Source organism: Mobula hypostoma, chromosome 2, assembly GCF_963921235.1.
Source record: "Mobula hypostoma chromosome 2, sMobHyp1.1, whole genome shotgun sequence".
Classification (NCBI taxonomy): Eukaryota; Metazoa; Chordata; class Chondrichthyes; order Myliobatiformes; family Myliobatidae; genus Mobula; species Mobula hypostoma.
This window is the reverse complement of record NC_086098.1, coordinates 244,684,481-244,707,095: the sequence shown is the minus strand read 5'-3', so window position 1 is coordinate 244,707,095 and position 22,615 is coordinate 244,684,481. Positions and strand designations below refer to the sequence as shown.

The 22,615-nt window shown below is 53.1% G+C and overlaps 1 protein-coding gene across 2 annotated transcripts in view; it reads right to left on the bottom strand.

Annotated features, from left to right (window-relative positions):
- Window positions 1–655: 655 nt before the first annotated feature.
- prpf3 (PRP3 pre-mRNA processing factor 3 homolog (yeast)) overlaps window positions 656–22,615 on the bottom strand; it is a 37,488-nt gene continuing 15,528 nt past the window's right edge. For both annotated transcript variants that reach the window (XM_063032424.1, XM_063032433.1), the window contains 9 exons: window positions 21,831–21,997; window positions 20,554–20,636; window positions 19,211–19,354; window positions 19,026–19,125; window positions 15,635–15,748; window positions 14,989–15,107; window positions 6,942–7,025; window positions 2,371–2,432; window positions 656–1,933 (listed from right to left, as the gene is read on the bottom strand). In XM_063032424.1, coding sequence (XP_062888494.1) covers window positions 1,784–1,933; window positions 2,371–2,432; window positions 6,942–7,025; window positions 14,989–15,107; window positions 15,635–15,748; window positions 19,026–19,125; window positions 19,211–19,354; window positions 20,554–20,636; window positions 21,831–21,997 — 1,023 coding nt within the window. In that variant the 3' untranslated portion in view covers window positions 656–1,783. The remainder of the gene's footprint in view (window positions 1,934–2,370; window positions 2,433–6,941; window positions 7,026–14,988; window positions 15,108–15,634; window positions 15,749–19,025; window positions 19,126–19,210; window positions 19,355–20,553; window positions 20,637–21,830; window positions 21,998–22,615) is intronic.

The window sequence follows — 22,615 nt, the reverse complement described above, 5'->3', positions numbered from 1 at the left end:
GTCCCATCACACACTCCCAGGGTCAGACACAGAGTGAAACTCCCTCTACACTGTCCCATCACACACTCCCGGGGTCAGACACAGAGTGAAACTCCCTCCACACCGTCCCATCACACACTCCCGGGGTCAGACACAGAGTGAAGCTCCCTCCACACTTTCCCATCACCACACAGTTCCAGCGAATTTCCTTAGCCACCACATCCCTTTCCTCTGACATGTTCTGCACTGATGAGCTGCCAGGCAGTATACTCCCCCCCCCCGCTCGCCTGGGCAGTCGCATCACTAACCCGAGTAGCAACCACAGCCACAGTCTGCTCGCAAGCAACAGGCAGCAAGGGTTTAGTAATGGGAGGGGAAAGATGGGGGCCGTGAAGGGGAGGAGGAGGGGAGGGGGGGCGTGACAGGGAGGAGGAGGGGAGGGGGACGGGGAGGAGGAGGGGGGCCGTGAAGGGAGGAGGAGGGGAGGGGGACGGGGAGGAGGAGGGGAGGGGGGGGACGTGACGAGGAGGAGGAGGAGGGGAGGGGGCGTGACAGGGAGGAGGAGGGGAGGGGGGCGTGACGGGGAATAGGAGGGGGACGGGTAGGAGGAGGAGAGGGGGGACGTGAAGGGAGGAGGAGGAGGGGGGACATGAAGGGAGGAGGAGGATGGGGGGACGTGACGGGGAGGAGGAGGGGGCCGTGTAGGGGAGGATGAGAGGAGGGGGGCCGTGAGGGGAGGACGAGGGGAGGGGGGGACGTGAGGGGAGGACGAGGGGAGGGGGGCCGTGAGGGGAGGACGAGGGGAGGGGGGGCCCTGGGGGAGGACGAGGGGAGGGGGGCCGTGAAGAGAGGACGAGGGGAGGGGTGCCGTGTAGGGGAGGAGGAGGAGAGGAGGGGAGGGGGGCCGTGAAGGGGAGGAGGTGGGGGAGGGGGGCTGTGACGGGGTGGGTAGGGGATGTTCCAAATGTCCCTTTAACGCAAGGCCCGTTTCCTGGGAGGGTTCTGTATGCCAGATGCGCAGACGCAGAAAACCCACTCGTTCGACGCACGGAGCACAGTGTCACGCCGGCAGACGTTAAATGCAGAGCAGGTGATCGGTGCAAGGCTTGCGTTATGCACCTCAAACGTGATCGACTGGAGGCTTGCCTTACACCGCCCAAACACACTACACATCAGTGCAAGGCTTGAAACGCAATCCGTGCAATGCCTGCATTACGCAGCCCAAACACAATCAGCACGAGACTCGAGTTACACAGCCCCTACGCGGGCAGCGCGAGGCACGCCGAAGATATCCTGATGAACCTTCACTAGCGGCAACAACCCCTTCCTCGCGACTTAAAATAAAAAGAACCCAGGCAGAGTTTATTTGGAGAGAGGGGAGGGGAGGGGAGGGACAAGAGTGAGGCGGAGGAACACGGTAGGATGCAGGGAAGAGAACGTAAGTTTTAACACCTGGATCTGCCATGATCAGTGACCAGACATCGAGCTGGCGAGAAGACCGGGCTGCAGTGTTGGCGACCCAGTCCTGGAGCACGCGTACTCCACTTTCCTGACGCAGTCAGCGGGCTCTCCCTCCTGCCGGACCTCCGCAGACAGCCTGCTTTCCTTTCAACGCGTACCTTCCCGGCATGCGGGAACCCTTCGTCCAGCGCGAGCGGCGTCCACCGGTGGGGAGAGCGCTGAGCTCCACGGGCTGCTGCTCCTGCTCCATTTGAAAGCCGCCTCCCGCTGAGAATTGTCTGCATCCCCTCAGAGCCCCCCCCCAGCAAACCCGCGGCAGGTGCGATGGTGCCGGGCAGCCCCCTCAGTCCTCGGTGACCTCCAGCACCGACTCGCTGATGGCCAGGTCCCAGTACTGCTCCACGCCGTGCTTTTTGAAGTGCTCGCGTGCCATGCTCTCTGTGGGGCACTGTTTAAACTTCATCTCCCCAAAGCTCCTCTCCTTCGCCGTTCCCTGGGTCACAAGTTCGGGGGAGGGTGGAGAAAGGTTTACCTGAATTAGAATCAGGGTTCCTGCGTCTCTAGAGACCACCCTCCTCCCACCCCACCACCTCAGACACCCCTCCCTACCCTTGGCACGGTCTGATTGCCCTGGGATCCCAGGGAGGAGGTGACAATGCCTAGTCTCTGCCACAGAGGCCGGGACTGCTGCCCAAGTGGAGATGGAGGATATGGGGCAGAGGGAGGAGATGGAGGCTTGTTGGAGTGAATGAACGGAGAGGGAGGGAGCTCGATAGGAGTTGGAGGGGTGGGAGAGAGGGAGGGAGACTGAGAGGAGTGGACGGGGTACGGTGGGAGGAGGGTAGAGGGAGGGAGATGGAAAGCGGAAAAACATTCCAGGGTTTCTTTTTGGGGTGGGGGGAAGGAGATGAGAACGTAAACACTTCTTACCTCCCAGACCAGCACACACTTGTTCACCCTCTTCACCGCATCGTCATCAGACCCTTCCTCGTCTGTGAGGGAGAGACAGTAGCAGAGTCAGTGTACCAGCAGCACCTCCCCACCGCCCAGGCGAGGGGGCGATGAAGTAAAGTACAAAGCTGGGATTTCTCAGCATTCCTTCCCCTCTCCCCGTTTCCATGAAGGGTCTCAGCCCAGAACTGTTCATTCTCCTCCACAGATGCTGCCTGGCCTCAGGATCGCCAGCGTCTGCTGAACCTTGTGTTCGTGGATAGGCTGGGACTGTTTTCCCTGAAGTGGAGGGGGCTGAGGAATGACCCTGGAGAGGGGCATAATTAGTCTAACCTTTTCCCCCAGAGTAGAGAAGCTAAAACCAACAGGCACAGGTTTAAGCAAAAGGGGAGAGATTTAAAGGGGATCTGAGGGTGGTGGGTCTGTGGAACAAGCAGCCAGAGAAACTGAGCCAAAGCTCAAAGAGTCCACAGCACCACAGCACAGACGCAGGCTCTTCGGCCCATTTAGTCCATGCTCAACTGTTACTCCGGCTAGTCCCATCAACCATGACCCTCCATACCCCTGCCAATCATTTACTTACCCAAATTTCCCTCAAATGTTGAAATCAAACCTGCCTCCACCACTTCCGCTGGCAGCTTGTTCCACACTCTCACCACCCTCTGAGAGATCGTTTGAACAGATTGCAAAGGTGTTGATGGATTTTGGCAAATGGGGATTAGACAGGCATTTTTCTCAGTATGGCAGAGTTGGGCCAAAGGGCCTGTTTCTGTGATGTACTGAATTTTATTTAGAGACAGCACAGGCCCATCCGGCCCGCTGAGCTGCACCACCTACTGAACCCCAGCCTAATCATAGGACAGTTCACAATGACCAATTAACCTAGGGGTCCCCAACCACCGGGCCGCGAGGAAACGATATGGTTTGGCGATATGAGTCAGCTGCACCTTTCCTCATTCCCTGTCACGCCCACTGTTGAGCCTGAACGCACGTGAGGTCGTTACCCGCGCGTCATCCACGTCAGCGCGGGAAGGAGATCAACTCCTCGAGCTTGCAAATGTCAGCGGGCTGAAAAGTATGTTTGACATAACATCTCTGCCGGCATTCCAGATCAAAGTCAAGGCTGAATATCCTGAGATAGCCACGAAAGCACTGAAAACGTTGCTTCCATTTCCAACATCATATCTTCTGCAATGAATGCAATGAAAACTAAACTGCGGAATAGACTGGACATAAGGAACCCTGTTCGAGTATCACTGTCTCCCATCACACCTCGATGGCACCGTCTTGTTGCAGGAAAACAAGTCCAGGGCTCCCACTGATTCAGCGATATTGGTGTGTTGCAATGATTTTATATGTTCATACGGGGAAAATATGTGCTGTGTGTTTAATATCCAAACGTTACTTAAAATGTTATGATGCTATTGACTTATATAACCATATAACAATTACAGCACAGAAACAGGCCATCTCTGCCCTTCTAGTCCGTGCCGAACGCTACTCTCACCTAGTCCCACCGACCTGCACTCAGCCCATAACCTTCCATTCCTTTCCTGTCCATATACCTATCCAATTTTTCTTTAAATGATAATATCGAACCTGCCTCTACCACTTCTACTGGAAGTTCGTTCAACACTTACTTCAAGCTCCCCGTCCTCCCCTGATAATTGACTTATCACTATATTCATGCGAGGAAAATATGCGCTGTGTGTTTAATATTAAATTCGTTAGATAAACCCTTTTAGAAACGAAATTGAGTGTATTAGCCATTTATCACCTATACTCCGGTCGTGATTAACACCTCCCTCCCCAAAACAGAATTGCCAAAAACGATTTGTAGGAAAAAAATCGGCACGTACACACAAGCGCACTGGTGCCTGTGCAAGGCTTCATGGTCATTGTAGTCTTTCTCGGGGTAAACACAACGTATTTGACTGCTACTCTTGTCCGTTGGCAATCCTACTCCCACCCCCCCGCCCCCCTGCCGGGTCGGCTGGTCCGCAAGAATATTGTCAATATGAAACCGGTCCGCGTTGCAAAAAAAGTTGGGGACCCCTGAATTAACTTACTAAACAGAACGTCTTTGGACTGTGGGATGAAATTGGAGCACCCAGAGGAAACCCATGTGTTTACGGAAAGGACGCACAAACAGATGGAGTCAGAATTGAACACTGGTGCCCCGAGTTGTAAGGCCATAAGGTATAGTTGAAGAATGAGGCCATTCAGCCCATCGAGTCTGCTCAGTCATCTCATCATGGCTGATATCTCTCTCTCTCAAGCGTATTCTCCTGTCTCCTCCCCGTAAGCTCAAATACCATCCATAAAGAGATTGATAGGTATCTGAGTAGCCAGGGCATCAAAGGTTATGGTGAGAAGGCGGGGATGTGGGACTAAATGGGAGAATGGATCAGCTCATGATAAAATGGCGGAGCAGACTTGATGGGCCGAATGGTCGACTTCTGCTCCTTTGTCTTATGGTCTTGTCTTGTCTTATGGTAACCGTTCACACTTGACTAATCAACAACCTATCAACCTCTGCCGAATGACCTGGTCTCTACAGCCACCTGTGGCAACAAGTTCCACAGATTCGGCAGCCTCTGGCAAAAGCAATTTCTCATTTCTATCCTAAATAGATGTCCATCTATTCTGAGGCTGTGCCCTCTGGTTTTAGACTCCCCTACGGTAGGAAACATCCACTCTATCTAGGTTTTCCAACATTTGATAGGCTTCAATGAGATCCTCCCCATCCCCCCCATTCGTTTACATTCCAGCGAATAAAGGCCCAGAGCCATCGCGCTAACCGCTAAGCTACCGGGGTGTCCCAATGTCTCCGTGAATCACACCCCTGATTACATGCTTCCTGTGATCAATCCTCCAAACTCAGCCCAAAGTAACCTGGAGCCATCCCGGTCAGACCTGGGGAGTTACTTCTGTTCAATCTGACCGTTTAATTCTTAGACTGTTTAATCAGTGTTTTCTTTACAGTTAAACCTGTTTAAGCATTATATGCTTGTACTTTAAGCAATTCTTATATGCATAACAATTTAATAAGCTTCCTAGTGGACACAATGTGTACAAGCAAATTTAGCGTGGCCCCAGCAGTTCTACCAAGTGTGACTCTGGAAGTTTCTCTTGGTACTGCATTATTTGAATAACACCAATCTCATTGGTTGACTCTTATCGACAAATTTGAATGAAATGTTCCTTATCAAAATATAAAGATACAAACGTGACGTGTTGGAGAAGGTGCGACTCCAAGGAGGCAAATCATTTTCATATTTTCTGGGATTGCCCTAAATTAAGTCTATATTGGGAAGGTATTCATAGAACATTAGTTAAGGTACTTAGGTCCCAGATACCTCTGAACTTTGAGACGCTCTATTTGGGGCATGTATTGTTTCTTGAACAGAAGGAAGATATAAAGTTGCTGCAGGCCCTCTTAGCGGCAAGTAAGAAATCAATCACTAGAAAATGGCTAAATCCAATACCACCTACATTAGAAGATTGGCACGAACTTATCTTGGAAATATTTAAAATGGAAAAGTTGACTTACTCCCTGAGAATTCAAAAAGAAAAATTTTATCAAATCTGGAATAAATGTTTTGAATATATAACCCCAATGCGAGCAGACTTTAGATGACTCTCCTAATGATTTATACTGCTCTTCTCATCAACACAGTAATATTGCTAACGTAAGCACCCCGAGTCTAAATGTCTTTTTTTTTTGTTTTCTTTTGGAAAATAGAGAATTAACACATGGGAAAGATTTGGGAAAGGGATAAAAAATGAAAAAATTAAGTAAATAAGTACATAGGGATTGGATAATTATGTCTGCAGGCAGGAGCAAGCATGAACAAATTAGGATATAAACACCTACAATGGTTGTTACATAGGCTTATATACAACATTTTGGACCAGTGGGAATGGTCCAGTAGAGTTATATGGAAACTATTATTACCATTTTTCTTAACAACTAATACCATTACTTAGCCTAATAGATTAGAATTAGCACAGTACATAATTATCTATTTAAGTGTCTAATTTCCTTTTATATCATCTCAATGTGTACTTAAGAATGCATAAATAATTTAGTTTTATACATATAAAAAAATGGAAAAGGTTATATGTGTGAAAAAAGTACATGATATCTGTGAATTCCTTATCCAAATAAAAATAAAATTAAAAAAAAAATTCCTTATCTATGGGCATAAAATAGCTGACCACAAACTAGTCCCATCTTAGTTCCTTGGTCCCTCTCTCCCTGTGCTTAGACCTCTATCACTGCTCGTTTCAATTTCTCCATGTTCTCTCATGGCTGAATAAAACCATCGTGAAGCAACAAGTATTGCGCCTCATTCCTGACTTCTGAACGACCCTTGGATTAAAACACAAGAGTCGAAAACCTTGTGAAATTGCATTGATCGAGAATCAATCCAAAAGAGTCCGGATACCACACTGGTGCTGTAACAGTGCGAGACATCAACAGCACTGACACGCACCCAAACAGACATCCGCGTCAGGACCCTGGACACCCGCCGACCAAAACTCACCATCGTCACGGGAACTGGCCGTCTGCTCCGACCACTTTATACGGTGCAGCATCAGTCGCTTGAACTTCTTCTGAGCTTTTGGACCTGAGTGCACAGGAGGGGCAGTAGCTGAAACCATAACCCGGACATTCGGAACGCACAGCACCCAGATCAGTGGTAATCTCCCAGCCCAGTGAGGATCAGGGGAAGGACGAGGACCACCATCCCATTACACATTCCCGGGATTGGACCGAGAGGAAGCTCCCTGTCCACCATCCCATCACACACTCCCGGGGTCAGACACAGAATGAAACTCCCTCTACACTGTCCCATCACACACACATGGGGTCAGACACAGAGTGAATCTCCCTCCACACTGTCCCATCACACACTCCCGGGGTCAGACACAGAGTGAAACTCCCTCCACACCGTCCCATCACACATTCCCGGGGTCAGACACAGAATGAAACTCCCTCTACACCGTCCCATCACACACACATGGGGTCAGACACAGAGTGAATCTCCCTCCACACTGTCCCATCACACACTCCCGGGGTCAGACACAGAGTGAAACTCCCTCTACACCGTCCCATCACACACTCCCGGGGTCAGACACAGAATGAAACTCCCTCTACACCGTCCCATCACACACTCCTGGCGTCAGACACAGAGTGAATCTCCCTCCACACTGTCTCATCACACACTCCCGGGGTCAGACACACAGTGAAGCTCCCTCTACACTGTCCCATCACACACTCCCGGGGTCAGACACAGAGTGAATCTCCCTCCACACTGTCTCATCACACACTCCCGGGGTCAGACACACAGTGAAGCTCCCTCTACACTGTCCCATCACACACTCCCGGGGTCAGACACAGAGTGAATCTCCCTCCACACTGTCTCATCACACACTCCCGGGGTCAGACACAGAGTGAAGCTCCCTCTACACTGTCCCATCACACACTCCCGGGGTCAGACACAGAGTGAAACTCCCTCTACACTGTCCCGTCACACACTCCCGGGGTCAGACACAGAGAGGAGCTGTGCTGACTGAGCTGGGAGAAATCGAAGGAAAACTACTGGATAAAGTTCGTGGAATACTTTGGAGGTGGCTCTAAAAGTCTCTTGGACAACTGAGTGAGTGACGGCGTTGGCGTGGAAGCTCGGTGTGGAGTTTTTGCTGCCGGTTTGGACTGGGTTTGTTGGCGGCTGCTTACTGCGTAGCTCCCAGCTGCGGCCGCTGGCAACTCGCCAGTAAGCCGGTTCGCTCCAAAACCGGAGGCAAACGCCATCGTTTCCCCCCCCCCCCATTGACATCGGGGCAACGTTCCTCCTCCATTGTTTTCCTGATTTTTCGTCCGGTGTCGGTGCCGGAGCATCTGGAAGGACGTTTCGGCCTCTCCCGGCCTGGGTCTCTGCAAGTCCGACGGAGCCTTTCCTGGCGCCGAGCCAGCGAGGAACTGTCGACTGCAAACTTTCCCGGCCAGTTATTCGACTCGCTCCAGGACTTCTAACTGGCACCGCCGCAAAATTCTCGGACTGGAAAGAGCGCCAGCATGCCGGACCGGTCTCCAGGGAGTCGCGGGCCTTCGGGGAGTTACGCAAGGGCGGCTGCCTCCCCGGCCTCGGACAACGCCCTGTTTCGGTCGGTGAAGGTGGAACGTGGGGTGCAATGTATTTTGCGCCCTGGAATGACACTAGAAAAGTGTACGGAGGCAATGGAGGACCTTGTGGGGAAAGGTGGTATTCTGGCCACGGAGAAGGAGTTCGGAAAGGCGGTGTTCTATCTGGTGAATGAAGAGCTAGTGCACCGGGCCCTAAGCAGGGGAGTCACGGTGGACAACATCTTTTTACCTATGGAGCTGGTGACGGCCCCCACGCAACGTATCGTGCTTGGGCATGTTAAGCCTTTCATTCCAAATGAGGACTTGCTTCCCCCACTGGCCCGTTTAGGGCAAGTAAGGTCGGAGATTACTGCCATCCGACACAAATTTAAGAGACGCACCCTCCGCACCGTAATCTCTTTCCGGCGTCAGGTTTTCATGCAGCTGGAAAGGGAGGACGATGTTGAGGGCCGCTTTACTGTCCGGCACGAGGGAGTAGATTATCAGGTGTACTGGAGCTCCGAGCGCCCACGGTGCCATGCGTGCAGGGAGGTGGGGCACTTTCGGAGGGACTGTCCTGCCGCCCGGAACCCGAGGGAGCCCACTTCGGGCACCAGTGCCGCAGCTACCTCTGCCCCTGATCCTACTCCTGCGCATGCGCCTGCACCTGCATCTGACCCTGCCCCAGCCCCTCACCCTGCCCCTACCCCTACCCCTGTCCCTACTTCTACGGTTGGGTCGGTCCCTGCTCCTCTCCCTGTAGTTCAGGTGGGGGACGGGGTGGAGTCTGTGCGGAGTAAGAAGGCAAAGGGGAAATCCAAACATAGTAAGAAGCGGGCCTTTGAGGTCGCAGAGCTCACACCCATTTCGTCTGAAGTGGAGCGTGGGGCTCGGGGAGGTGCGCAAGCAGACGGGGCGATGGAAACAGAAGGCGCCGCCCCATCGGTGAAGCCTGCACCTGTGTGCTCCTCCAGCGTGAAGAGGAGAAGGGAACGTTCCCGCAAGAGGGCAGGGGATGTAGATGCGGGGGAGTCCCAGGAAGGGGTGGGAATCCGGGTAGGGGTTGGTTCTAAACCTGAGTCCTCAGATGTAGCCACCAGTCCTGGGGTAGATGGTGTGGTTGTGCAAAAAGCTTGTGATAGGCCTGTTTGCACAAATGAGGCAGCCCTGGAGGCCTCCACCCAGGACCTACAAGTCAGCGCCTCTCTGGAGGCCAGTGTACCGAATAGTGTAAGAGGAGACGAGGCAAAGCTCTCTCATTCTCAGCACCAGGCGGCTTATGAATCCCTTGGACCAAAGGTGCCGGGTTCCCCTCTATGCCTGCCCCCTAGGGAGGACGATATTCTGTGCACATCGACCCCAGCAATAAATGACTTGCAGGGAGTCCCTGGGGATTGTCTCTCCACTGTCGCAAATGTGGATGAGGCTGATGCGACGGTGGAGAAGGCAGGTAAGAGCGAGGTGCCCGCTGCGCGGTGTGGGTCGCAGGCGCAGCCATCTATTGGAACATGCGGGGAGGCCGATGGGGATTCTGTCTGCAGTGACGGGTTGGAGGGGGACTCTTTCGATAGTGAAACAATGGACATCCTCACCCCTCCTGAGAAATCCCCATTGATACCTGTAGAGGAAATTAAGCATTTCATTCTCACCTCTGAGGGTGCCAAGCACCGGCCTCAGCTAGCCTCGCTTCGCTGGCCCAGCATGCCGAGGCTGGTGAGGTCCCTGCGAGTCATCCTCAGACGAAAGGGAAAGGGAAAGAGGAATGCGGTGGTGGGGAACGACAGACGGCAACTAAAATCTTTCCTGGATGACCTAGTAAGGGACATCAGAGGGAGAAGCAGCCTCGCTCCTACGGGGGATGGTGGGTCACAGGGTGTTGCTGGTACCGCTCGAGCCCGGAAAGCAAAAGGTATCTTTGCTTTCTTTCCGGACAGTGTGGTGGAAGGCGCCTCCGCTCTCACCGAAATGGGCGCAGCTGCTGAGACCTAGTGTGCTCCCGCCATGAAGCTTACCATAGCTAGTCTCAATGTAAACGGCAGCAGGGGTCCTCTTCGCAGGCATAACAATCTCTCAGTCCTCAGGGATGGGCGGTATACGGTGAGTTTCCTGCAGGAAACCCATACCATCCCTGGGGACGAGTCTGCTTGGCTCCTGGAGTGGCGGGGCGGGGTCTACATGAGCCACCTCAGCTCCATTTCTAGCGGGGTGGCGATCCTGTTGGCCCCGACCTTCCAGCCAGTAATTGAAAGAGTCCAAGACGTTGTGCCTGGCCGTCTGCTCCACCTGGTTGTGCGCCTGGATGGCGTACCATTGCATTTTATCAATGTGTATGCTCCCAGGCGCGGTGTGATGCAGACGCGCCTATTCTGTCAGCTGTCCACCCTGCTGAGCTCCATCGATCCAGGGGACTGCATAATCCTCGGGGGAGATTTCAATTGTACCCTCGAGGTGGAGGACCGTTCGGGCCTCCAACGCGACCCAGCATCAGCAAAAAAGTTAAAGGAGCTAGTCGGCTCCTTTGACTTGGTGGACAGCTGGCGGAATTTTCACCCCAACTCTAGCGCCTTCTCGAGAAGGTCTAGAGAAGGAGGTTCCAGGATAGACCGCATTTACATCTCTCGGGCCTACGCCTCCCGCGTGTCGGCGTCCTCCATGCGGCCAGTGTCGTGCTCGGATCATCACCTTGTGTGGATGGAATTTATTCCACTACACCCTCGGGTGGGATCCGGGTATTGGCATTTTAACAACCGGCTGCTGGAGGACAGCCGTTTCCGGGATTCGTTCCGAGCGTTCTGGGTCTCCTGGAAGGAGAGGCGGAGAGAGTTCTGCTCCCTACGGCTATGGTGGGATGTGGGCAAAGCCCACATCCAGTTTTTATGTCGGGAGTACACTGGGGGGTCGACCAAAGGGCGGGGCTCTGAGATTGAGCGGCTTGAGAGAGCGTTGCTTGACCTGGAGTCCCGCCTCGGTCCGACCACTGGAGACCAGCAGCTGTGGCAGGAATACCAGGAGAAGAAGGACGCACTAAGGGACTTGCAGCTTCAGCAGTCCCGAGGTGCGTACGTGAGGTCACGGATCCAAATGCTGCAGGATTTGAACCGTGGCTCACCCTTCTACTCGTTGGAGAGGTGGCGGGGAGTTCAAAAGCAGCTAGTGGAATTGCTGGCTGCCGATGGCTCCTCCATCACGGACCCTGATGGAATTAACAACGAGGTCCGTTCATACTATCGGTCCTTATTCTCGCCTGATCCGTCAAATGCGGAGGCGTGCAATGAGGTCTGGAAGGATTTGCCTAAGGTCAGTCCAGAGGATGCAGTGCGTCTGGATGCCCCTCTGACTCGGGAGGAGCTGTCCACTGCCCTTCGGCAACTCCGGAGGGGCAAGTCCCCTGGTTTGGATGGACTGAGTGTTGAGTTTTATCAGGCTTTTTGGGATGTCCTGGGGGATGATTACAGCCTTGTCCTAGGGGAGAGCCTAGCCACCGGAGAAATGCCCCTCTCATGGCGAAGAGCTGTTGTGGTCCTACTGCCCAAGAAGGGAGACCTCCGCCTGCTAAAGAACTGGCGGCCGGTCTCCCTCTTGTGCGCGGACAACAAGATCTTCGCCCGGGCAATGGCCAACCGTCTGGGTTCGGTAATTGGACAGGTGGTCCATCCTGACCAATCTTACACGGTCCTGGGCCGCTCCATCCAGGACAATGTCCACCTAGTACGGGACCTGATCCACCTGCTCCAGGAGACTGGGACCCCGGCAGCGTTTCTTTCTCTTGACCAGGAGAAGGCGTTTGACCGGGTGGACCACAGTTTCCTGCTGGGCACCCTGCAGGCTTTTGGGCTCGGACCACACTTTGTGGCCCGAGTTCGGCTCCTGTACTCTGCCGCAGAGTGCCTAGTTAAGATCAACGGATCACTGACAGGACCTATCCACTTCCGAAGAGGAGTGCGTCAAGGGTGCCCCATGTCCGGTCAACTGTATGCGATCTGTGTCGAGCCATTCCTCGGCCTTCTTCGGTGAAGGCTGACAGGTCTGGTTCTGCGCGAACCGGACATGAGGGTCGTCCTCTCGGCCTACGCCGATGACGTACTCCTCATGATGACAGACCCCTGTGACCTGCGGAGGATGCGCGAGTGCCAAGATGTTTTCTCGGCGGCATCCTCCGCCAGGATCAACTGGGCGAAATGTTCCGGACTCTTAGTAGGCCAGTGGCAGGTGGACTCCCTGCCGGAGGAGATGAGAGCTTTTGAGTGGAGCACCAGACGTCTTCTCTATCTGGGAGTCTACCTGAGTCCTTCTGGGGAGACCTGGCTGGCGAACTGGCAGGACCTGGAGACAAAGGTCATGGCCCGGCTAGGGCGCTGGTCAGGCCTTCTCAGGGTGCTTTCCTATCGAGGCAGGGTGGTGGTCATAAACCAGCTGGTGGCCTCCATGTTGTGGTACCGGATGGTCACCTTGGCCCCCCCTGCCCCTTTTGTTGCGAGAATGCAGAGGAAGCTGGTGGACTTCTTCTGGGGAAACAGGAAACACTGGGTCTCTGCAGCGGTTCTGAGTCTCCCAGTAGGAGAGGGCGGACAGTCGCTGGTGTGTGTACGCACACGACTGGCGGCTCTCCGCCTCAGGACTCTGCAGAGATTCCTGTACGCCGAGCGCCCTCCCAGGTGGCACGTGTTGGCGACTTTCTTCCTCCGGAGGGGCTGCTGCCTTCACGAAGATATGCAGCTACCACCGGCAGGCGTCAGCCGTGCTGCTTTGCAGAGGCTGCCCGGCTTCTATCATGACCTACTGAGAGTCTGGAACATGGTTGCCTCAGGCCGGGAATCCCCTCCTCTGGCAGAGGGCGGGGTCCTGGCCGACCCTTGCCCTGCCTCAGCGGATGTCGGTGCGGCTCAGGTGTGTGGATCGACTCAAGCTGAGCTGCTCGTCGGGCCCAGGCCCCGCAGCCTTACCCGAGAGACGAATCCACACAACTTGAGCCGTCTTTCATCGACACCCACAATCCCATTCAGGGATGCAGGCAGGAGGTACCTTTATGGGCTGCTGCTCCACACCCTCCACTTCCTAGCCTTTGTCCACCGTCCCGACACGCCATGGCGGTCGGTCTTTCCACCTGGAGGTGAGGGGGGTCCCCAATGGAAGTCCCTTTACAAGGGAGTCCTCCCCATGCACCTTGGGGATCTCGGCTGGAGGGTGCTGCATAAAGCGGTGCCCTGCAATAAGTTCTTTAGTCTGTACACGGATCTCCCAGCCGCGTGTCACTTCTGCGGGCTGGAGGAGACCGTGTACCACATGTACGTGGAGTGTGTGAGGCTGCAGCCCCTTTTCGCGTTTTTGCGTGGGCTGCTTCTCGCCTTCTGGTTGCATTTCAGTCCCACCCTATTTATATATGGTCATCCAGTAAGGAGGGGGGCACAGAGGGATGAGGATGTCCTTGTCAACTTGCTCCTGGGGCTGGCGAAAATTGCCATCCGTGGCTCCTGGAAAAGGGTGGCAGGAGGTTCTCCCCGGGCGGACTGCCTGGCTATGTTTAGGGGGTATGTTCGTGCCCGGGTGAACATTGAAAAGGAATACGCACAGTCCACGGCGACCGTAGAGGTGTTCCGGGACCGTTGGGCTCCGCGGGGTGTAAATGCCATCATTGATGAGGATGGCAATATATTGGTTTAAGATGTATTGTCTGTTTGTAGTGTAGTAAATATGTTAGTCACTGGGTTTGTAAATATTGTATAGCACCGACATTTGTAATAAAGAATTTTGAAAAAAAAAACAAAAAAAAAGGGGTCAGACACAGAGTGAAGCTCCCTCTACACCGTCCCATCACACACTCCCGGGGTCAGACACAGAGTGAAACTCCCTCTACACCGTCCCATCACACACTCCCGGGGTCAGACACAGAGTGAAACTCCCTCCACACTGTCCCATCACACACTCCCGGGGTCAGACAGAGTGAAACTCCCTCTACACCGTCCCATCACACACTCCCGGGGTCAGACACAGAGTGAAACTCCCTCCACACCGTCCCATCACACACTCCCAGGGTCAGACACAGAGTGAAGCTCCCTCTACACTGTCCCATCACACACTCCCGGGGTCAGACACAGAGTGAAGCTCCCTCTACACTGTCCCATCACACACTCCCGGGGTCAGACAGAGTGAAACTCCCTCTACACCGTCCCATCACACACTCCCGGGGTCAGACACAGAGTGAAACTCCCTCTACACTGTCCCATCACACACTCCCGGGGTCAGACACAGAGTGAAACTCCCTCTACACTGTCCCATCACACACTCCCGGCGTCAGACATGGAGTGAAACCTCCCTCTATCTTGCTAAGGCTGCTAAGACTCTGCTTCTCACTTCACCATTTTGAAACTGGGGCCACTGGGCAGCGAGTTTCTGCTGAGATGGAGAACCCCAAGTTCAGCTTTGCCTAAGTTATGACGGCGAGAAGGGACAGGATGACCGCTCACCTCCCTCCACCACCACCACGTTGACATCCTTGTGCAGGACTACCGTCCCCGTGAGGTACAGCTGTGCTGCATTCGTCTCGACTTTGAACTTCTTGGCGGAGTTGCTCAGGTTTCGGATCCTGCGAGAGAGAGGGATCTGTCAGTCCACCTGCAGGTAAGAGGCTCAGCACAAGAATAGTCCCCCGACCAACTCTCCCACCCTTCCTCCTCACAATGGGCTGCTTTATCAACCCTCAGACCGATAGGGGTGTCACACTGTGGGAGGGGCAATGCCGAGGGAGGTCCATACTGAGGGAGGGACGGTACGACTGCAGGTCGCACTATGGGAGGAGCGACCTGGGGGTGGGGGGAGCCTGCACCATGAGCAGAAGCCCACTGTCCCATTACACATTCCCGGGGTTGGACCGAGAGGAAGCTCCCTTTGCACCATCCCAGGGGCACACACCGTGGGAGGGGTGACCGGGTTGGGGGGTCTTCCCACACTGTGGGAAGTACGTTTGTTTGGGAAGGGGGCACCATGGGAGGGGCGGCCACACAGTTTAACCCTGAACTCTGCTATCAAGTGAGGCTGCTGGAGAAAAGCCAAGTGGCGGGAGGCTGCTTATGACAGGGCCGCTCGAAGCGCGAGATGGGCTCGTGGACTCACCGGTAGACGGCGATGTGGGCCCCCTGGGACAGGTCCTCCTTCAGTTTCTTCATCTTCTTCTCGCGTCGCTGGTCTGCTGTCAGTTTCCGGGCGCTGTTGGCATCCTGGTGAGCCCTGGATTGGAGCAGTCAGTTAGGGCCCTTCCTGGCACCTGTACCCTCCCTTTCCGCGGTGACCCTGGGTCACTGAACCCCAACGTGCCTCTGTCGGGCAAGACTGCCCTTCTCCTTGCACCTCCAAAGCCACCAGCAAATAAAAGGGGGTGGGGTGGTACAGTAGCGTAACGCTGTCACAGTGCCAGTAACCTGGGTTCGATTCCGCCAATGAATACAGTACAGGGGCTTCGACCCACTTTAACCCTTCCGTCCTACATAGCCCTCCATTTTTCTATCATAAGGAGGTTCAAACTTCTCCCTGTGACCATGTGGGAGCTGCAGCCTCCTCCCACAATCCAGAGACGTATCGATTTGTAGGTTAACTGGTCACATGGGTGTAACTGGACGGCACGGGCTCGTCGGTCTGTTACCGTGCTGTATCAGTAAATGATCATACAACTTAAATCTCGCCTCCGCAAATGATCCCCAGCACCCAAGAAGTTCATGACGGAGTATTCTGTCCCGAATAGAGGGGTGGGGAGGGGCAACACTGGATTCCCTGTTGGGACATGACGCAGGGCAAATGACTGAGGTGTCGAGGGGGGAAGCACTTTCAGACCATGACCCATGATGGTTCACAAAACTACTCCTTTCACTTCTTCCACAGCCTTTTTTGTCTTTCGAGTGTGGTTCTGCTACTGTTGGAGCCTGTGACCTCCATTTCGATGATGTGCACTCGAGTGATCCCCTCTCTCGGCAGTGAGTGAGAACCTCAGGGAAGTGACGCGATAGATTGCAACATCGAAACAGCAAGCTATTGGTCTCCCGCTCTAATCTGTTGCAGGAACAACCTGACAGCCTGTCTGAGATACCAGAGTGTTGAGATGGACTGTAGTTTTCGATGGACTCTAATCAAGGTCTCTCTCTTTAGGGAGCTTTGCTATTGCTTGCATGGGGTGGGGGGGGGGAGGGCTTTTGCTGGCGCAGGAGTGGGGGGCAAGGAAGAGGGTTGATGGTTTTCCTGCTGCTTGTGGGTGGGAGGGGACTTTGGGGTTCTGACATTTCTGTCGTTCATTCTTTAGGGATTTTTCTGTTTCGTGGATGTCTGCGAAGAATAAGAATTTCGGGTTGTATATTGTATTAACTTTTTGATATTAAATTGAATGGGGTGAAAAAAATTAGACATGATTGAATGCAAGGGAAGATTTGATGGGCTGAATGTCCTGATTCTGCTCCTATATCTTCCGGTCACAATCTAAAAGAATTTCACAAGATCTCCATTATTGGAGCAACAAAAAAACTTCTCGGAATGTGTAAAGGTTGACCCCCATGTCCTCAGCAGCCCCACACATATACACCACCCTCATGAGTCCGACAGTAATTTCACTGAGGAAATGCTGGTTCCATTCAGCCCCTCCAGGTCCTTCTGCTCCTCCGGCCCGTTCTGACCAGTGTTTGGCCCATGTCCTTGCCAACCTCTTCCACTCATGGTCCCATCTGAGTGCCCTTCAGACGTTGTAAACAATGAGCCGGTTCCACTGTACCTCTCTCTGCAACTGGATCCTTTACTTCCCCATCAGAACACCAGTCCGTGCGGATCAGCAATCATAACTCCTCCCTGCTGCCGACCAACACCGGTGCACCTCAAGGATGTGTGCTTAGCCCATTGCTCTATTCTCTCTGCACTCACAACTGAGTGGCTGGGCACAGCTCAAACGGGGCCTGTAAATTCGCCACCGACACCACCGTCACCGGCAGAGCCTCAGGTGGCGACGAGATGGTGTGCGGGAGTGAGACAGGTCAGCTGGTTGAGTGCTGTCACAGCAACTACCTCACACTCAATGTTAGCAAGGCCAAGGAACTGATTATGGACTTCAAGGAGGGGAGGTCAGGTCACCCACCCATCCTTTTTGAGGGATCAGTGGTGGAAAGGGTGAAAAGCTTCATGTTCCAGTGTCAGCAACCCAGACGTTGTAGACTCAGTCACCTCCATCACAGGCACGAGCTTCGCAGCAACAAGTACATCCCCGAAAGGGGAGTCCTCAAGAATACAGCATCCAGGATTCCGAACCCACACCAGCCAGGACACAGTCTCGTATTATTGCTACCATCAGGCAAGAGGTACAGGAGCGTGAAGACCCACACTTAACAGTTTAGCAACAGCTTCTTCCCCTCCATCAGATTTCTGAATGGTCCATGAACACATGAACCCTGTCAGTCAGGGAGGTCTGTTAAGGGTGTCAAGGGGACAAGTGGTTTATTGTGCTGTGTCATTCACCCCTTGGTTACCCACTCTCAGAGGTTCTATTTATTTTTCTATTACTTCTGGATACACCACAGTAACAGGTCCTTCAGCCCATAATGCTGTGCCGAACCAAATAAGTTAGCTATCACATGGCCAATGGAACGAATCCCTTATCTCTACACAATACACAACCCACCCAGCCAACACACTTTTCGTCCCTCTTCCCTCCAGGAGAAGGCTCAGGAGCTGGAAGACTCATACGGCCAGATTTGGGAACAGCTTCTTTCCAACTGTGATAAGACTGCTGAACGGATCCTGACCCGGATCTGGGCCGTAACCTCCAAATATCCAGACCTGCATCTCGGTTTTTTCCACTACCTTACTTTCCATTTTTCTATTTTCTATTTACGATTTATAATTTAAATTTTTAATATTTACTATCGATTTGTAATCCAGGGAGCGGGAAGTGCAGAATCAAATATCACTATGATGATTGTACACTCTAGTATCAATTGTTTGGCGACAGAAGTATAAAGTATGATATCCCTAACCTTCCTAACCTCAATTGTGCGCCTAACTCTTAAAACTCTCTAACGTATCTACCTCTGCCACTTCAGACAGTACATTCCAGGCACCCACCACTCTGTGTCAAAAAACTGCTCCTCATATCTCCTTTGAACCTGCCCCCTCTCACCTTAAATGCATGCTCTCTGGTATTAGACATTTCAACCCTGGGAAAAGTCTGTCTACTCCATTTATGAAGCTATTTTAGATCTCCCCCTCAGCCTCTGCCGTTCCAGAGAACAACCCAACTGTGTCCAGCCTTTCGTTATAGCAAATGCCCTCTAATCCAGGCAGCATCTGGTGAACATCGTCTGCACCCTCATTTTTATCAACTGCACCATACTGCTGCCGCAAGACAGACTTCACGATGACAAACTCTATTCCGATTCTGAAGGTTGGCCTGCTCCCAACCCGACCACCCCACCTCAACCTCTCCCGCCCCACCCTGGGGAACCCTCCCAAAGAACCCCTCCCCGTCCACACTTACTTCAGCCTCTTGGCCATCTGGGCCCTGACATGCGCCTCGACCTTGGTGGGGTCCTGCACAGCCTCTGTACCGAGTACTCGCATCAGGTTGGAGATTCGCACTGCGGGAAGAGAGAGAGGAGAGAGGTGAGGGGCTGAGGTGGGCAACAGCGGGGAGGGGAGGATGGAGACGAGGTTTCTCCTTACCCTTCGGCTCGGGAGGAGGTACCAGCCCCAATCGGATCTTCTCCTGTAGCTCCTTCAGTCCCTCCCTCCGGGTCTGCCGCCGTAATTTCTTCTGCTCCTTCTTGGTCAGGTAGACCCCGAGGGTTACAGGCTTGTCTGTGTCGACTGTGTGAGAGAAACGAGAGCGCGTCGGTCAGCACATAGCAGCAGCAGGCCGCTTGGCTTCCTGATACTACCCCCCCCAACGCCAGTAACGGAATCATTCCACATAGAGGCAGGCCTCATACCACTCACTTTACATCAAACGTACTTACTGATGCCTCCACGTTGCCATTAACTCCCTCACCCACACGCCAGGGAGCAAGTTACTTCATTTTTTATATATTCAGAGACGTGCCTTTCTGGCCCAACAACGTGCACCCCATATTCAACCCCAGCCTAATCATCGGACTAATTAACCTAATAAGCAGCACAGCTTTGGACTGTGTGGGGGGGGGGGGGCGGGACGGAGCACCCGGAGGAAACCCAGCCGTTCACGGGAAGGACGTACAAACTCCTTGCAGATGGCATCGAAGCTGAACTTCGAACTCCGGCACCCTGAGCCGTAGTAAAGTCATGCCTACGGCTACCAGGAGGGCCAATTTAAAAGCATCCCTTCTTCCTGCACGTGGTCCATATCCCTCCACCCCCTACAATCCACAGGCTCTTAAACACCTTTATCATATCTGCCTCCACCACCACCCGGCTGCACACTGCGGACACGGTGCAAAGAAAAACTTACCCTACACATTTCCTTTAAGCCCCCTCCCCAATACAGTGCAGGTATTTGACATTTTCACCTTGGGAAAAAGACCGTCTACCCTAGCTCTGCCTCTCAGAAGTGCAATTAAGCCATTTGGTCATTGAGTCCATTCCGCCATTCAGTTGTGGCTGATTTATTTTCCCTCTCAACTCCATTCTCCCGCAATCTCTCTGTAACCTCTGACACCCTTATTAATCAAGAACCTATCAACCTTTGCTTTAAGTACACCCAATGACTTGGCCTCCACAGCCATCTGTGGCAATGAATTCCACAGAATAACCAACATCTAGTTAAAGAAAGTTTTCCTCATCTCCGTCCTAAATGCACGTCCCTCTCGTCTGAGGCTGTACCCCAGCTCTAGGCTCTCCCACTATAGGAAACATCCTGTCCACATCCATTCTGTCAAGGCCTTTCAATATTCGGTACGTTTCAATGAGATCTCCTGTCCCATTCTTCTAAGCTCCAGTGAGTACAGGCCGAGAGTGATCAAATGCTCCTCCCTGTCATTCGAGACACTGCCCTGTTGGGGTGTCCGTATGCACACCTCGTTCCCCGCACGTACCTGGAGGGCTGATCTGGGTCGGATGCTCCACGAGGTTAGTGATTCCGTGAAAGGTGTGTTCGCTGGCCAAGTTCTCTGCAGTCCTGGGTGGAAGCAGACACAAATACACTTAGACATCATGCAGTGAGATGGAACAATGTCAGCTTTCATATCGAGAGGACTAGCATATAAAAGCCAGGATGCAATGCTGAGGCTTTAGAAGGCATTGTCAGACTACATTTGGAGCATCATGAGCAGCTTTGTGCCCCTTATCTAAGGAAGATGTACTGGCACTGGTGAGCGTCCAGAAGAGGTTCACCAAGAATGATCCTGGAAATGAAAGGGTTAACTTTTGAGGTGCATTTGAGGGCTCTGGGGCTTAGAAGAATGAGAAAGATCTCAATGAAACTTACGGAAGACGGCAAGGTCTAAATAGAGTGGATGTGGAGATGCTTCCAATAGTGGAGTCTAGGACTAGAGGGCACAGCCTCAGAATACAAGACTGTCCCTTTAGAATCAAGATGAGGGTGGTGAATCTGTGGAATTCATTGCCACAGATGGCCGTGGAGGCCAAGTCATTGGGTCTAACACAGGCCAACTGCCACAAGCTGAAGATGGAACCCCAGGGCCTCATTATGTTCTCCTACATGTCAACTGGGGCCGGCTAAGAAAAAGAGACTTGGGAGAGCTAGATGCACATAGACTAAGTGTAATACATCTCATGTCAGACACCCATCAGAAAATCAGGCTAGCAGGGACTAGTTGGGCCGAAGGGCCTATTTCCGTGCCTAGAGCTGTATAAATGACATTTGTTGTGGAGGTATTAGTAGTGATCTTCCAAAAATCACTAGATTCTGGAACAGTTCCAACAGGGGGAGAACCTAGCACCAGAGGGCACAAACTCAGAACAGAAGAATGTCCCTTTAGAACAGAGATGAGTGGCAAATCTGTGGAGGCCAGGTTACGGGTATATTACACGTGGAGGTTGATAGATTCTTGATTAGTAATGGTGTCAGAGGTTACGGGGAGAAGGCAAGAGAATGGAGTTGAGAGAGATGATAAATCAGCCGCGATGGAATGGTGGAACAGACTCGATGGGCCGAACAGCCTAATTCTGCTCCTATGTCTTATCGTTTTATGAACATTGCGTAAGAAAGGATTAGTTTCGCTGGGCGCTGAAATATAGTTCAACTAGTTCTGCACAACATTGGCAGAATACTGCTCATGTTTTAAACAGAAAGAGGTCATGAGCCGGTGCCGAGCAGTTGAAGACTCAGCCTGTGTGGAGAGAGCCTTACAGTTCAACACCACCGTGGATGATGTAGGAGTCCCACCACTCGATCTCCGGCACGTCGCCTTCCCTCAGCTCCTTCTTGGGCGCGATCAGGGCCAGCTTGGTCGACGCCTGGATCCCTGTCTTCTTGGCCGCCTGGGCGATCTCGGTCTGTAGTTTCTCCAGCTGAGCCTGTGGAGAGATGGGAGAGATGGGAAAGGTGAGACGGTTCCAGAGTCTTGGTGTCAGACCCACCCCCACCACTCCTCCCACCATACCCCTACCGAGGCTCACAAACTGGAACACCGCAGATGCCTAAAGTCTGAGAATGTCAGGGGCACCCGGTGGGTCAGGCAGGGGTGTGGCGAGAGACCAAGTGCGAGAAAGAGCGCACGCAAACTGGAGGGGGACAGTGTGCATGAAATGAGGGGGTGCAGAGGGTTTGGGAGGGCAAGTGAGGTCAAGGACACGAATTCAGGGTTCAGGTCAAGGGTCCTGAACTCAGACAAAAGACAGCAATTGCATTTTGGGAATTTAAATCAGGACAGGCCTGACACAGTGAATAGGAAAGGCTTAGAGGGTTATGGCCAAGCACTCGTGGGGAGTGTTAATAGAACAAAGAGACCTAACCTACAACATTCAGGTATATGGCTCCTTGAGATTGGTGGAGACAGCATTAACCCGCATCACGATAAGCTGTGTAGCGAGACCACATGTGGAGTATTGCCTGTAGTCAACACTGGCACTGCTTCGTAACTCCAGTGACTCAGTTTAACACTCAGATTTACCCTCATGGTTTCCTGAGCTGTT